Source organism: Schistocerca gregaria, chromosome 1, assembly GCF_023897955.1.
Source record: "Schistocerca gregaria isolate iqSchGreg1 chromosome 1, iqSchGreg1.2, whole genome shotgun sequence".
NCBI lineage: Eukaryota > Metazoa > Arthropoda > Insecta > Orthoptera > Acrididae > Schistocerca > Schistocerca gregaria.
The window spans coordinates 378,520,664-378,537,119 of NC_064920.1; the positions used below are offsets into that span (position 1 = coordinate 378,520,664).

At 38.1% G+C, this 16,456-nt stretch overlaps 1 protein-coding gene across 1 annotated transcript in view; it reads left to right on the top strand.

Annotated features, from left to right (window-relative positions):
- The window catches only part of LOC126347959 (bifunctional glutamate/proline--tRNA ligase), a 205,291-nt gene that overhangs the window by 117,031 nt on the left and 71,804 nt on the right, over positions 1 to 16,456 (top strand). The window contains exon 14 of the mRNA XM_050002314.1: positions 14,466 to 15,770. Within this exon, the coding sequence (XP_049858271.1) occupies positions 14,466 to 15,770 (1,305 nt within the window). The remainder of the gene's footprint in view (positions 1 to 14,465; positions 15,771 to 16,456) is intronic.

Sequence of the window (16,456 nt, forward strand, 5' to 3'; positions counted from 1 at the left end):
AGCAAATAACCAGAGCCACTTGCTCATCCCCTCAAACCCAGAACCTCTCACAGAAGAACCCTAAAAGTGCCCCACTTGCGACAGGATACTTCCCGGGACTGGATCAGACTCTGAATGTGGCTCTCCAACAGGGGTACGACTTCTTAAAATCCTGCCCCGAAATGAGATCCATCCTTCATGAAATCCTCCCCACTCCACCAAGAGTGTCTTTCTGCCGTCCACCTAACCTTCGTAACCTCTTGGTTCATCCCTATGAAACCCCCAAACCACCTTCCCTACCCTCTGGCTCCTACCCTTGTAACCGCCCCCGGTGTAAAACCTATCCTGTGCACCCTTCCACCACCACCTACTCCAGTCCTGTAACCCGGAAGGTGTACACGATCAAAGGGAGAGCCACGTGTGAAAGCACCCACATGATTTACCAACTGACCTGCCTACACTGTGACACTTTCTATGTGGGAATGACCATCAACAAACTGTCCATTCGCATGAATGGACACAGGCAGACAGTGTTTGTTGGTAATGAGGATCATCCTGTGCCTAAACATGCCTTGGTGCATGGCCAGCACATCTTGGCATAGTGTTACACTGTCCGGGTTATCTGGATACTTCCCACCAACACCAACCTATCCGAACTCCGGAGATGGGAACTCGCCCTTCAGTATATCCTCTCTTCTCGATATCTGCCAGGCCTCAACCTCCGCTAATTTCAAGTTGCTGCCGCTCATACCTCACCTGTCTTTCAACAACTTCTTTGCCTCTGTACTTCTGCCTTGACTGACATCTCTGCCCGAACTCTTTGCCTTTACAAATGTCTGCTTGTGTCTGTGTATGTGCGGATGGATATGTGTGTGTGTGTTTGCGAGTGTACACCTGTCCTTTCTTCCCCCTTAGGTAAGTCTTTCCACTCCCGGGATTGGAATTACTCCTTACCCTCTCTCTTAAAACCCACATCCTTTCGTCTTTCCCTCTTTCCTGAAGAAGCAACCGTCAGTTGCGAAAGCTAGAAATTCTGTGTGTGTGTTTGTGTGTTTTATTTATTGTGCCTGTCTACCAGCGCTTTCCCGCTTGGTAAGTCTGGGAATCTTTGTTTTTAATATATTTTTCCCATATGGAAGTTTCTTTCTATAAAACCGCAATTGGGAAAAGACATTCAGACTGCTACTGCAGATCTGAAGCAGTAAGTCGTCATTGTATTCTATATATGTGTTTTTAAGACTTCCAAACTTTTTTTAACCTCATCACATGTGTTACATTTTCATGGGTAGCAATTTGCTTAGTGTCTTTTTTTTATTATAGTCTTTTGTATACCTTAGTTTCCACTTCCCATAACTCTGGTAATAGATGTATCACACACATATAACTCCTAGTTGTCTCTCTGTGCTGATGAACCACAATACAGCATTAACATAAACATTTGATCGTTATTTTAAACTACTGTAATGAATTCCTCGAGTCCATTTTTGCCAACTTCTTTACAGACCGTCAGTAGCCAAAAACCAAAGGCTAATTGTCAGGTTTGTGATAACTTTTTATGTACTCTTTCATATTGTACATCTTCTCACTTCTCAGACCACATACGTAAACTTTTGGAAAAAAATGTTTATCCAGATACAATTCATGAATTAAAGTTTCAGAAGCAGATCATTTAAGAAAGAACACATTTACAAAGCCCGCTCTATCTTTTGGTTACTAACTTCTTTCAGTGTAGAAGACAAAAGCAGAAGAGCTGCACTCAGTTTCATTAGCTTCCAGTGCTGTGGCGCATATAAATACTTCTGCCCTGGAAATGATTTGCCGCAAATATTTTCAAGCAGCAGTTGGCAATGTTACTGAATATGTGGTGGCAGTTTGCATAGCTGGTAGTGTGGCCTGGCAATGTTGCTGAGCCATATTGTTGCCAATGTGCAACTTTTTGGCCCATGCAAACCTACCATAAGACCAGTAAATCAAGTAAAAATAAATTTTCCTTCCTTTTGTTGAGATAATATGGTTCAGAAACAGTAATCCAACTGTGATGAGTTGTTTACAATGAGAGGGCTATGACAGAAAGAGCTCTGCAAATATTTTGTTTTGTCATGCTTAAGGGCGTAAAATTTACTTGTCCTTGGTGTGGTCTTCAGTCCAAAGGCAGGTTTGACACAGCTCTTCACGCTAGTCTGTGCTGCACAAGCCTTTTCTTGTCTGCATAACTACTGCAACCTACATCCATTTGAACTTGCTTATTGTATTGCAGCCTTGATCTCCATCTCCAGTTTTAACCCGCACCATTACCAGACTGGTGATTCTTTGATGCTTCAGGATGTACCCTATTGATTGACCCCTTCTTTTAGTCAGGTTGTGCTATAAATGTCTTTTCTGCCCTTAGTCAATTCAGTAACTCCTCATCAGTTATTTGCTCTAACCATCTAATTTGCAACATCCTCCAGGAGAACCACATTTCAGAAGCTTGTCTGAACTGTTTAGCACCTGTTTCACTTATTTATAAAGCTACTCTCCTGACAAATAGCTTCAGAAAAGACTTCGTGGCATTTAAATTTATATTCAGCATTTACATATTTTTCAGTAATGCTGTTCTTAGTATTTCCAGTCTGCATTAAAATGCTTTATTTTGCTACCTAAACAATAAAACACATTTTCCGCTCTTAGTGTCTCACTTACAAATATGATTCCTTGTTATTTGTAAATTAGCTGAGTGACTTAAAATATTTAGACTTAATGTTAAATGATTGTAGGAAATTCTCATTAAAACAATTTCTTGAACTTTTCTCACAGATGATGATAGTACTAGTTTCAACTTAATACCAAGTTGTCATGAGATGATGGAATGTGTTGCAAAGTGACTCATAAGCAGTTGATAACATTTGTGTAACCTGAGACTGAAAAAAATATATTTTTTTAAAAAAAATGTGTTTCCGTATGTCATTGTTACTCTGTGCAAATTCATTGAAAGTAAAAAATAGATCAATGAATTCATTAACGTAGACTCAACTTACACTGTAAAAAATCTGTATAAGAAATTGGCTGTGCAGTTATTTTCTGTTTTGGAAAATAAGATATTGTCCATAAAGTTATTTTCTCTTTTGAAAAATAATATATTGTCTGTGCAGTTATTTCCTTTTGTGAAAAATAATTAATAATTTATCAAGAATGTGCAGTACTTTAAGACACCAACATTTTCAGCTTTGTCATACTCATTGAAAATTACTGAGTGTCGTTCCCTATTGCTAGCTGCATCATAATTCGAAACAAAAATCAAATAAATTTCCTGTTGGACGTTTTGCCGTTGCTCCTATTCTAAAAAAAGAAAATTAGTTCCACTTCTGACACTGGCAGTAACTCCTACATTCCTGCTAAAACACAAAGTACTTCATGGGCTCCCTGATCAGAAATTATGTAAAGGTAATGACACTCACACGCTCAGGCTAATTCAGATAACAGCACATCTGATTTACGGCACTTCTAAATAGAAAATCTGGAACAGAATAGAAGCACTTTCAGCTACCAGAAAAGTGGTGAAAATTTTTCACTCTGATTCGCTGAGATATTCTCAATAGTCTTCATTATTGTAGAGCAGTCCACAGCTTCCATTTGCTTTTTCAGCTTTAGGAACTGGCTGTTGCTGATGATGAATACTCAAATTTAAAGTATGTCAACTGGTTGTTGCTGCACAAACATTGGCTTTACCATACTTGCTGCTGTGTTTGTAATGTATCCATTGAGCACAAATACCTTTTGTTTTTAATGAATTTGTCAAAATTTATGCTTGCCATTTGTTCCAGATTCATTGGCACTGGAAGAAACCTTTCTGTTTCTTATTTTCTTGGTATAAAATGGCTCATTGTCCAGCTGCTTTTCTAATTCTGTAATGTTTCACTTTGTGCAAAAGAATATCATGGTCGATATATTTAAATGCTTTTGTTAAAATGAAGACAGTGTCTAATGTTCTCTGCTTATTCTTTAGTCTAGTGAGTGCATCACACATGACAGAATAAATTGGATTTTCTACTGATGCTTGTTACCCAAATCAAACTGCAGGGATAATGCTCCTTACCTAAACCAAACTAAAAGTCCAACTCCAAATTATATGTATCCACCGAGATATGTTCACTCCTCTCTTCCATATTACCTTTAGGGTTGCCACAAGTTCTGGAAATCAGAGAATTTCAGATGTGTCAGGGAAATTTGAAAAAACACTGGAAAAATCTTGTTTTTGTTTCAGTAGATGAAATGGTTTGTTTACTGAGATGTCGTGCATCGTCCCTGGCTGGGTGCAGCTGAGAATGTGTGTCACTTCCCGATTACCTCAGTCTTACTAGTTCTACCCTTCCTACCGCTCCCCTCAGCTTGCAGTCAGTACTGCCATCACTATTTGCCACTAGCCGAGCAGCTGCCGACAAGAGACAGGGAGGTGTGAGGAGCAGTTTGTTTGGATCTGATTCCTAGAGATTGTTGACACAGCAGCCAGAGACAGCAGTCAAGTGTGCGCGAGTTGTATGTGAGTGATTGTGTGTGTGTGTGTGTGTGTGTGTGTGTGTGTGTGTGTGTGTGTGTGTGTGTGTGTGCACGCGCGTGCGCGCTCTCATTTTCTGACAAAGGCTGTGGCCAAAAATTTAGTTGTGAGAGTGTGATTGTCTTTCCTATGTACCTGTCTGTGGCTCACTTATCACCTTTACGGTGAGTTGTGATCTATCCTCTTTATTACTGATTCTCAGAGTATTTTCACAAGTTATCTGTTTGCATGTATTGATCACCAGAGTCTCATTTCATCAACATGCTGTCTGTGAAACGTGAATAAGTGACCACATGAGTTGTTGGGATTTGGTGTGCAGTGTCTACATGCCACATTATTGCTCCCATCTTCTTTCATCAGACACTGACTTTGGTGCATTACATTGCCAATGTTTTGAAACTTGTGGCAGCATCAGTGGAGGTGGAAAGACCTACAGTTACTTCCAACAGAATGGAGCAACTGCCCATACAGATGGCTGAACCTTGTAGGAGATTTACACAGCAGTCCAGCTTTGATCCACCTTCAGTAACTTACTGACCAGGGACCAAAAGTGCCCAGAGCGTCTGCTATATTTAAGTTAGTACTGTATTTCCTTTCCCTTGCTGCTTTCTTTGTACCCTGGAACTATGTTCTCCAGGCCACTTTTTTTTCCCCATCCAGTATCCAGTATCAAACGTAATGTTTCATTCAAAAGAAATGACACATCAAGACAAAGTTCATAAGTATCTTAAGCCTGTCCATGAGCGCTGAAATTTTTAACTAAAGAACTTTTACTTATGGGCCCCTACATATACCCCTAATTCAGATCATAGGATTTTTCTTCTCCTCACAATACAGTTTGCTAAGCAGTCCATAAGAAAGAATTTAATATTAATAGATTGTTTGAAGCATCCAATGTGATGCAGAAAGTGTACTTTGCAACAGAAGTACATTGAAACAGTAGAGCATCTGTAAATGATATCTTCACATGTTGTTCTCTAACGGAGAGACAAGCTATAAGAAAAGAATAATAACGGCTGTCAGATCAATATGTACAAACAACAAACAGTAACATTAAAAGGAATTAACAGTAGAGCCACTATATCACAGGGTAGTAAAGCAAAAGATTTAGATTTATATGGGTTAATTTCAGTTGTAGGTAGCCCATCTCAAAGAGTGCACTCGACAAAAATTACACAATACATACAACACAAATGACAGTTACACACATTTCCACAAACCTTTGTAGTGTACTTGGACAGTTATTGTCTATTAAAAAGTGCAGGCAAAACAAAGTATTTATAAGGAACCGCTGTAGATAAATTGTGGGATTAAGAATATCAGGCAGGAGGAAACAGAAAATGCGAACTAATATGAACAACATTCATAACAGTCCAGGTACATAATTTCACCAAAGACAATACTACCAAGTGCTGAATTAACACCTGAAGGGCTGAAACAATGTTTTATGCCCCAAGATAATATGCAGCTTTCAGAATAAAATTAAAACTGCATACTAGTTATAAAAATGTATCGAGACTGATTGTAGTTGTTGAATTATTCACATCACTTCTTGTGATCTTTTAGAAGCTGATGCTCTGAGACAGTTATGTCATATGCAGCTACCAGAAACAAGCACAGAGAAAAATCAAATAATTATCAAAACACTGAAGAGCATAGACTCACATGGTATGATGGCATATTCAGTAGTCACATGAAGAGCACAACAACATACATTAGTTCACCAATCGCCTGTGCTATGTCTTTTTCAGGCATGCTCAGTTCCCAGGCAAGACACAGTTCAGAAAAAGGGAGTGCAGAAGTGTGCTAGCCAGTAATTGGATGTACATATAGATGAGAATCTTAATTGGAAAATTCATATTTTGGATCTTCTAAAGCGACTAGGTTCAGCAACTTTTGCAATCAGAATAATTGCCAATTTTGAGGATATAGAAATTAGTAAGGTAACATACTTTGCTCAATTTCACTCTCTGACGTTATACGGAATAATATTTTGAGGTAACTCAACATTTAGACAAAAAGTATTCACTGCTGAAAAGAAAGTGTTTATAATAATGTGTGGGGTTCATAGTCACATATCTTGTAGGCATCTTTTTAAAAGATTGGGAATTCTTACAACAGCCTCACAGTACATTTACACACTAACGAAATTTGTTCTCAACAACATGGACCAGTTTAAAAACAACAGCGACATTCATGATTATAAAAAAGAAAGACCTATCTTTGACACGGAAAGGGTAAAATATGCTGCTATAAAAAGTTTCAGCAAATTACCAGAGGAAATAAAATTTCTGACAGACGGCAGTAATAGCTTCAAAAATAAATTGAAATCATAGCTCCTTGACAACTCCTTCTATACCATAGATGAATTATTGAATAGGAATAAATAAATCTATAAATATAGTATATGCATTTTGTGCCATTTAAGGGAATGGGGTAAATAATAGAATCATTAATCTTTAACTCTTAATGTGCACTTGAACATTCCACATCATAATGGCTATCATACCGTGTAATTGATCAGTGGAACATGCAACCAACTAACTAAAATCAGGCAACCAAGGTTTCTGAGGTCAGAGTTGCCACAAGTTTAGCCAAGTGAAATTCCCTGTCATTAGCCTGATTTCCAGGCAAGTTCTAGCATTTTTCCCTGACAAGTTTTCATATCTCAAGGGTAAGTAAAAATGTAAGTTGACAAAAAATTGTAAGGATTTCTGTATTTCTCTCCCCCGTGAGCAAAAATCTTTAGTACTAACATCAACATCTTTTGTAATGAACTGTTTTTAGATGGAGAAGCAAGCCAAATGCAGAAAGCAAGCAAAATGGTATATGTGTTTCATTAAGACCACTGTTGTTATTTTATTTCAATAAAACGAAACATATCTGGTGACAAAAAATACTCATTTCCATGCAGTGGCAAGACAGATTTAAAATACCTTCACTGATTTCAGAAATATTCTCAGAAAAGAGTAGGCTTCTTGAAAGAAGTGTATAAGACAAGGAAGAGTTATGTAAACCAACACTATAGATGACCACCGATAAAATGTTGGTTCTGCTATGTTCCTTATTGTTATCTCAGTGAACAGCTACTCACGAAACTGGAGGAGCATCTGCTGGGTTTAATTCATAAACAACACACACTTGGTAGGGGTGCATATGCAGGTCCAGGTGGAATACTCATCCGCATGATGAGTACTCTTGCGACTGGTGACAGGTTGAGTTGGTAGGACTCTGAAGCATTTTCTAGTAAACTGCAGCCACATTTTCTGGTATGTGTGCAAATTTTGGAATGTTTTTTGATTTTTGGCCTAAGTGTTGCATGCCACTCTATGTTGTCATGTTGACACCATTAAACTTCTCACCAAACCTGTCACCACACCATTTCACGACTTCGTTCTCACGTAACATTCCACAACAAACACCCACTGGTCCAATGTGAGTACCACTGTCGTCATTGCACTGCTCCACTCACACTGATACAGCCCGGACTGCTCTCTCTACTGGTGTGGATCATGTGGTAGGCCATATTTATTTTCTCAACCCTGTATAAATGGCCACCTCTTCCACCTGCAATGATTTCCTCACATAAAAATCAGGTGGGGTCTACCCTTCTAAAGAAAGACTTGATATTTCGTTACCACTTTGAGATACAAATAATGACAAGATTTAGCAGCAGTTCATCGACTTCACTTCCAATTTCTCTCGTATTTTGATGAAACAGGCTCTGTTTGCCTTCTGATCTGTTTTCCCCACTAATTGAACTAAATTCTGTAAGTAAGGGAACCTCCTCATGAAGGTAACAAGTTACCTCTTAACTGAGCTCACCCTAAAACTTTCTAGCCCTTGTACAAGCTACTGTAGAAATTTGACCTTGAGTGAGGCCATCCACTATTTATAAGCTCAATCAAGCATCCCTTTTCAATCTTATACTCGGTTGGTTGTGCTGGAAACATCACTATGTGTAAGCTGAAAGTAGTATACACAGCAACTAAAAATACTGTCAGTCATTCCACAGAAAGTCCAGCAGTGATCCCCATCCTACCATTTTAATTCTGGATGAAATTTTGCACTGGGTTTCCTAATATACTAATGCTAAACTATGTAAAATTTGATCTCAAGATACAGAGTAGTCATTGCCCTTTACTAACAGACTGCAAAGAGTCATTCAAAATGTATGACAGTTTTGGCCAAATTTAAGAGGGCTTAAAATTGAAACTAATATTCAGAGGGAATATTGGGATCAGATGTACAACTTTTTTTGCTCAACAAGACTGTCTCTTTCTCTGTTTTCTCACTACATGTCAGACTTGGAGCCGGTCATGACAGTTTTTAAACAGTTTTGTGACTGCTGTAATTCTTGCTCAGACGAACTATATTGAGTGGCCTTCAGCAGTTCCACAAAGAAGCTACTGCTTACCAACTCTGTCAAACTGCAACACTTATTTGTGAGTATTCTGTAAGCTTTACTTACTTATTTATTTTGAATATTTCTTCTAGAGTGTACAGTAAATCAGCTTTGTTTCCAACTGCAGTTTCCTTTGAGGTCACACTTCTTTCATTCTTCAAGAATGTTGTTCCTTCTCATGTCTGCTTTCTTCCAGTTCTTGCTTTTTTTCTCCTGTCCTGGAAGTCTTCTTTTCCAGTTGCATCTGTTTTAAGTTCCTTATTGTGTCCATGTCTATTCCCACATTTTTCTGTACTACTTCCTTTTCTGTCAGGTGATTTTGGATTTGTAATTGTTTAGTGAGTCAACGATTTATTTAGTAATTATCTTGTTAGTCTGTAAATATCAAATTATTTTATATGAGTATTGTATGCATTGCTGGCATCGTACTAAATTGCCTTTATTTTATAAATCTACATACATTTTCATTTCATTATAAACAGTGGTTAAAAAATAACCTCCAAAATGCTAATGTCGAACATTTGGAATCTGATGTCATATTTAACATTTAATAGTTTTTTGTTTCTACTTTTTTTCTACATACTATCTGTTCAGTAGCCATGCATTGTTGTGGGTCGGTTGGGTTAAATGAGAATAATAAATACTCATTGTCTGTTTTCTCTCCCCCCTTCTCTTCTTGCCCCTCTTCTCGTCTTGCCCCCCTATCTGCCCACCATCTCTTCCCCCCCCCCTTTCTATGTCTATCCCCACCTCTCCCTCCCCCTCCCCTCCTATCCCATCCATTCTGCATTCTATGTCCATTTCCTCCCACTCCCTGTTCACTTCCTGTTTTCCCCTCTCACTGATCTTGAGCCTTGGTTATTGTTACAGCAATCTGTAACTTAACATTTTGAACAGATGAACATTAACATTTTTAGTTATGTAGATGTAAAAGTTCATTTGTCCAAAATCGTACATTTCTGAAAGTTTTGCACTAATTGCTTTGAAATTGACACAATGTTGCATTTGAATACACCTGTTTTCTTTTATTTATACTTACTGGAGCACCATATGGTGTGATGGTGTGTGTGTGTGTGTGTGTGTGTGTGTGTGTGTGTGTGTGTGTGTGTGTGTGTGTGTGTGTGAGAGAGAGAGAGAGAGAGAGAGAGAGAGAGAGAGAGAGAGAGAGAGAGAGATACATTGTTAGATAAAATGTCATGTTCATTTGTTCAAAACCTTATATATTGAAAAATTCTCACTGATTCCTTTGATATTTAACACTACATTGCATTTGAATATGCATGTATTTTTTGTATGGTTACAGAAGTGCCTTATTACAATAAATATATACCATATGGTGCTCCAGTGTGTATATTAAAACTCGCATATTCAAATACGAAGTTGTCAAAGTTTCAAAGAAATTGAGAAGAATGTCAAGATATTTATGATTTCCTACAAAGAAACATTTAAAATTATATATAAACATCTAAGGTTTTGGCCAGAAGGCTTCTTCTGAAATAGACAACGTACATGCACATATTGACACAAATGCAGTACATACACAAACAGGCGCGTGCGAGCACGCGCGCGCTCGCGGGACCACTGTCTCTGGCTGGCCTGTGTATGTAATGAAAAAGTTATTGTTCCTTCTGTTCAAACTGTTCCCACAACCTTGACTGTATTTCTAAGTGACTGTTGTATTTAGTCACCTAGTGAAATAATTACAATGTTCAACAAAAGAAAATTAAGCTGAATATATGTAATGTGTTGGTAACCAGATCTGATAATTGAATCAGCTGCTCTGACTCAGCACCCATCATAATTAGCATGAGACACACAGTCAGTCACAATCTGCGCTGTAATCAGAACAGGCAATAACTTAGGGTATCTTGATGTGCTGTGAGAAAACCAGAAAATAACAGTTATTGACATACTTCAAAATGCAATCCAATTTTATTCCATCTTCTGTAGAGACCCATTCAACATTTGCCAAGACCTGAAAATTTTACTATAACCGTTCCAGATGTGAAGTATTCTCTACAAAAAACTTGGGGGTTTACTCGTAAAAAAACTTGCTTACCTAAATGTACTCCTACTTAAAAGTCAGTAATTACTTTCTTCATAAACTCAGGGTTGCCATAAGTTCTGGAAATCGGGGAATTTCAAACACGTCAGGGAAATTTGAGGGGGACTGGGAAAACCTCATTTTTGTCTCAGTGGATGAAGTGGTTTGTTTACTGAGGTTTCATGCATCATCGTAGGCTGGGTGCAGCTGAGAACGTTTACCGCTTCCCTCCTACCTCAATCTTACTACTTCTCCCCTTCCTACCACTCCCCTCAGCCTGCAGTCAATGCTGCCATCACTTATTGCCACTAGCCTAGCAGCTGCTGACGAGAGACAGGGAGGCATGAGGAGTTCAAAAATGGTTCAAATTGCTCTGAGCACTATGGGACTCAACTGCTGTGGTCATTAGTCCCCTAGAACTTAGAACTACTTAAACCTAACTAACCTAAGGACATCACACACATCCATGCCCGAGGCAGGATTCGAACCTGCAACTGTAGCAGTCGCACAGTTCCGGGCTGCGCGCCTAGAACCGTGAGACCACCGCGGCCGGCGCATGAGGAGTGGTTTGATTCTCAGAGACTGTTGACGCAGTGGTCGGAGACAGTGGTTGTGTGTGCATGAGTTGTGTCTGAGTGATTGTGTGTGGGCTTTCTGACAAAGGTTGTGGCCAAAAGTTTAGTTGTTAGAGTGTGTGTGTCTTTTCTATGTGTGTGTCTGTGCCTCGCTGATCATTTTTACATTGAGTTGCTACCTATCCTCATTAGTATTGATTCTCAGAGTATTTGCACAAGTCATCTGTTGCATGGATTGATTACCGTGGTCTCATTTCATCAGCATTGTGTCTGTGACATGTAAATAGCTGGCCGCACCAGTGGACTTCCATGATGGGTGAAAACTGTAGGCAGTTTCTGTGGGTATCTCTGACAATTGGGCCTGTCAATCTGAAGCCCATCATTTGCAACTAATGTGCAGGCCAGGTCTGTTTGTGTGTGTGGGTAATGCCGTGGATTTTCATGGTTTGTCCATGGATACAGGACTGACATGCTCTTCGGCAGGCCAGAGGCCACAGATAATGGATTTCAGGAAAGTTGATGGTCACACTGCAAGTACATTGTACAGTGTGACGTTTTTTTTATTCTAGTAAATGTTGGCACTCCAAAAGTAGTTTATATATTAGAAAGTATGGACTATAAGAAGAAGAAAATTGTCACTGGCAGTTTATACGCTATGTACTCATGTGTTTCTGAAAGAAAAACTGTGCAGTACTTGTAAAATAATAAATAAAACTCAGTGGGTTATAACCAATACTAATGAACATAGTTGAACCAACATTTTATTGGCACTCACCTATAGTGTTTGTTTACACAACTCTTCTTATCCTCTTCCTCCAAGAGGCCTACTTACTTCTGAAATCAGTGAAGCTACTTTAATTATGTCTTGTGACTCCAATGAAATGTTTATTTTTGTCACCAAGCGTGTTTTGTTTTTTTGAAATAAAATAACAACAGTGGTCTTAATGAAACACACATACCATTTGGCTTACTTTCTCCATCTAAAAACAGTTCATTGCAAAAAACGTTGCAGTTAGTGCTTAAGATTTTTGCTCACACATTTAGAAATATGAAAGTAGTTATATTTTTTTGTCAACTTGTATCTTTACTTACCCCTGAGATCTCAAAATTTGTTAGGGCGAAATGCTAAATTATGACTGGAAATCAGGGAATTTCACTTGGGGAAACTTGTGGCAACCCTGAAACTGTAAACTTTCATGAGTAGATTTGTGTAATGTCTGTTTTTAAATCAAAGACTCGCACGAAACAAATCATTATTTCCCCTTCAATAATTTCCCTAGCATATGAATGTTTCATTTTGCCATATCAAGTTTTGTAACAGGAAGAAGTTTACAGAAATATTAATTGTTTATTTTGGTTATGTGCAAATATTTTCATTAAAGCAATAGTTACAGAATTAGTGTGCAAATATTCAAACACATGGATTTACAGAATTAAGTCTTCATAAAATATGCCTAACTTCACACCAAATTATACAGAGGAATGTGCAACTAAAATCGAAGTACCGGAATATTACATATACAGACAACTCAAGAAGAATCATCAAAAGAAGCTAATCACAGTTCCCTTTCAGTGCCTTCATTTATAGAATTCTTTAGGCCAGCCATTGGCAGAGACTGCTTGCATCACAGATGTTTCCAAATACAGTGACAATATGATCCTGGCAATGTGGGCAATTTGAAAAGAAAGGAGAGAAAATGTACACTAATATCATTATCTGACAAGTCAATTTGTTGTTGTGGTCTTCAGTCCTGAGACTGGTTTGATGCAGGTCTCCATGCTACTCTATCCTGTGCAAGCTTCTTCATCTCCCAGTACATACTTCAACCTACATCCTTCTGAATCTGCTTCATGTATTCATCTTTTGGTCTCCCTCTACGATTTTTACCCTCCACGCTGCCCTCCAATACTAAATTAGTGATCCCTTGATGCCTCAGAACATGCCCTACCAACCGATCCCTTCTTCTAGTCAAGTTGTGCCACAAACTTCTCTTCTCCCCAATCCTATTCAACACCTCCTCAGTAGTTATGTGATCTACCCACCTAATCTTCAGCATTCTCCTGTAGCACCACATTTCGAAAGCTTCTATTCTCTTCTTGTCCAAACTATTTATCGTCCATGTTTCACTTCCATACATGGCTACACTTCATACAAATGCTTTCAGAAACGACTTCCTGATGCTTAAATCTATACTCGATGTTAACAAATTTCTCTTCTTCAGAAACGCTTTCCTTCCCATTCCTAGTCTACATTTTATATCCTGCCTACTTCGCCCATCATCAGTTATTTTGCTCCCCAAATAGCAAAACTCCTTTACTACTTTAATAAGTGTCTCATTTCCTAATCTAATACCCTGAGCATCACCCGACTTAATTCGACTACATTCCATTATCCTCGTTTTGCTTTTGTTGATGTTCATCTTATATCCTCCTTTCAAGACACTATCCATTCCGTTCAACTGCTCTTCCAAGTCCTTTGCTGCCTCTGACAGAATTACAATGTCAATGGTGAACCTAAAAGTTTTTATTTGTATACATTTGGTAATCCTGTAGCACTCTTTAATACATGCTAATTTACAACCACACTTTTTCTTTCCATGTAGTGGGGGATATAGCAGTCTGTATTATGATATAAGTTTGGCTTTGGTTGTTTATGTTACCATTATTCATCTGTTCTTCAGAATAATGACATAGTTCTGTTCTCTATTAGTTCTTGCCACTTCTCCCCTCCCCCAATCGTGTGTGCATATTTTAAAATGAGAGAGTGGGGGGGGGGGTCTTTACAGGGCAGATTAGGGGGGATGGAAAGCCTAAAGAAAGTTTAAAGTTTTAGTCCAATTAATTTAAGTAGTATCCTTCTCAAGCTGAATAGATTTTCTCTCGATGATGTTTAAATTGATGCTAGCCTTTCTGTTTTTATTTTCACAGGAATTTGGGAATAAGGAAAGCAGAAGTACTCAGCAACAGGAAGCCGGAAGAGATCTCAAATCTGGGGCTACTCCATACTCTCTTTCATTCAAAGTTGAATCTGTGTATACTGTAGGTTCAGATGCTAAAGATGCACTTTTACAAAAAATAGATTCTCAAGAAAAATTAGTTAGTAAATTGAAGGAAGAAAATGCCAGTGAAGAAACAATTGAAAAAGAAGTGAAGGCTCTCCTTACATTAAGGTCAGAAACTAAAGCCTTGACTGGTGAAAGACTTAAAATCGATTTTGATCCACCAAAAATCACTCAAGAGGAACAAGAAAAACCACCAAATCAGGTTAAGGATACTAGTATTACAGACGAGCTTTTGCTTAAAATTTCTGCACAGGGTGACACTGTTCGAAAGTTGAAACAAGAGAAAGCTGCCAAAAATATAATTGATACTGAAGTAAAAAAACTGCTAGATTTAAAAGCTCAATTCAAATCTGTCACTGGAGAAGACTGGCGAGTTGACCTTGTCCCAAAGGTAAAAAAGGAACTAGAATTGCCATCACTTAATACAAGCATTGATGTTAGAAATGATTTACTAGAAAAAATAGCAAGTCAAGGATTAACAGTAAGAAAACTAAAATCTGAGAAAGCAGATAAAGTTGTAATAGATGCAGAGGTGAAGAAGCTTTTGGACCTGAAAGCTGAGTTTAAGTCTGTTACAGGAGAAGACTGGAGGGCGGAATTAGCATCAAAGGACCATAGTATAGCAAAAGATACTTCTGCAGGATCTGTAGCTCCTGATGTTAGAAATAATTTGCTAAAAGCAATTTCAGAACAAGGAGATGTTGTTAGGAAACTGAAATCTGAAAAAGCACCTAAAAGTGCGATTGATACTGAAGTGAAAAAACTACTTGATCTGAAAGTAGAATTCAAAGCTGTTACAGGAGAGGACTGGAAAGTAGAATTAGCACCAAAGAACAATATTTCGCCAAGTGCTGGTGCTGTAGCACCTGATACAAGAAACAACTTATTAAAAGCAATTTCAGAGCAGGGAGATATTGTAAGGAAACTGAAATCTGAGAAGGCATCTAAAAGTATAGTTGATGCAGAAGTGAAAAAGCTACTGGACCTGAAAGCAGAATTCAAAACCATTACTGGAGAGGACTGGAAAGCTGACCTGTATTCTAAAGATACTGCTCCCAAAATGTCAACTGCAGGTGCTGGTGAGGATACTGCTGCCATTTCCACATTGACACAAGAGATAACAGATCAGGGTAACAAAGTGAGAAACCTGAAATCCACAGGTGCACCAAAGGTATGTTGCTACACTTGAAGAATAAATATAAGTATTTTAGTGATGAATAACATGCCATTTTGTAAAAAGAAGCAATAATTACATAATTCCCCAATTTCCTGCTTTGTGCGGTGTGGGTAAGAAAAACACCTAAGTAATTTCCAGTGCTAGCTTTATATGTTTTGTTATAGCCCAATTCAAAACAAGGTGACAAAACAATAATCCATTGAGAATGAATCATGATTATCATAATGTTAAATACCAGTGTCAGTATACTGTGCTTTATTTCAATAACTCAAATTTCAAATATTTGTAGTCTTTCATGTCAAATTACAACATTACCTTATGCAAATGAGCTAGCATGATATAAAATTTAACCAGGTTGTATTCAGTTTCATTCATAAATGAACATTTATTTCTTACAGTTACTCAGTGTACTCATCATATCACGTTTAATGTCAGTGATGTGAAAAAGCCAAGTATAAATTATTACAAAACCTTAGAGCGAAGCAAACAGTGGAATGAATAGAGCCAACCACATAAATAAGAATTTGGTCATAGGGTATGAACTTTTTCTCTTCTTCAGACAACACGTACACAGCTGTGATGGCCTAGAACAGTGGCCCCAGTCAAACAATGTAGTTCTGTGTGTATCCAAAAGGGGGGAGGGGTCTATTCTGAAAAAGAAGCTGAATTACTGTGTTAAA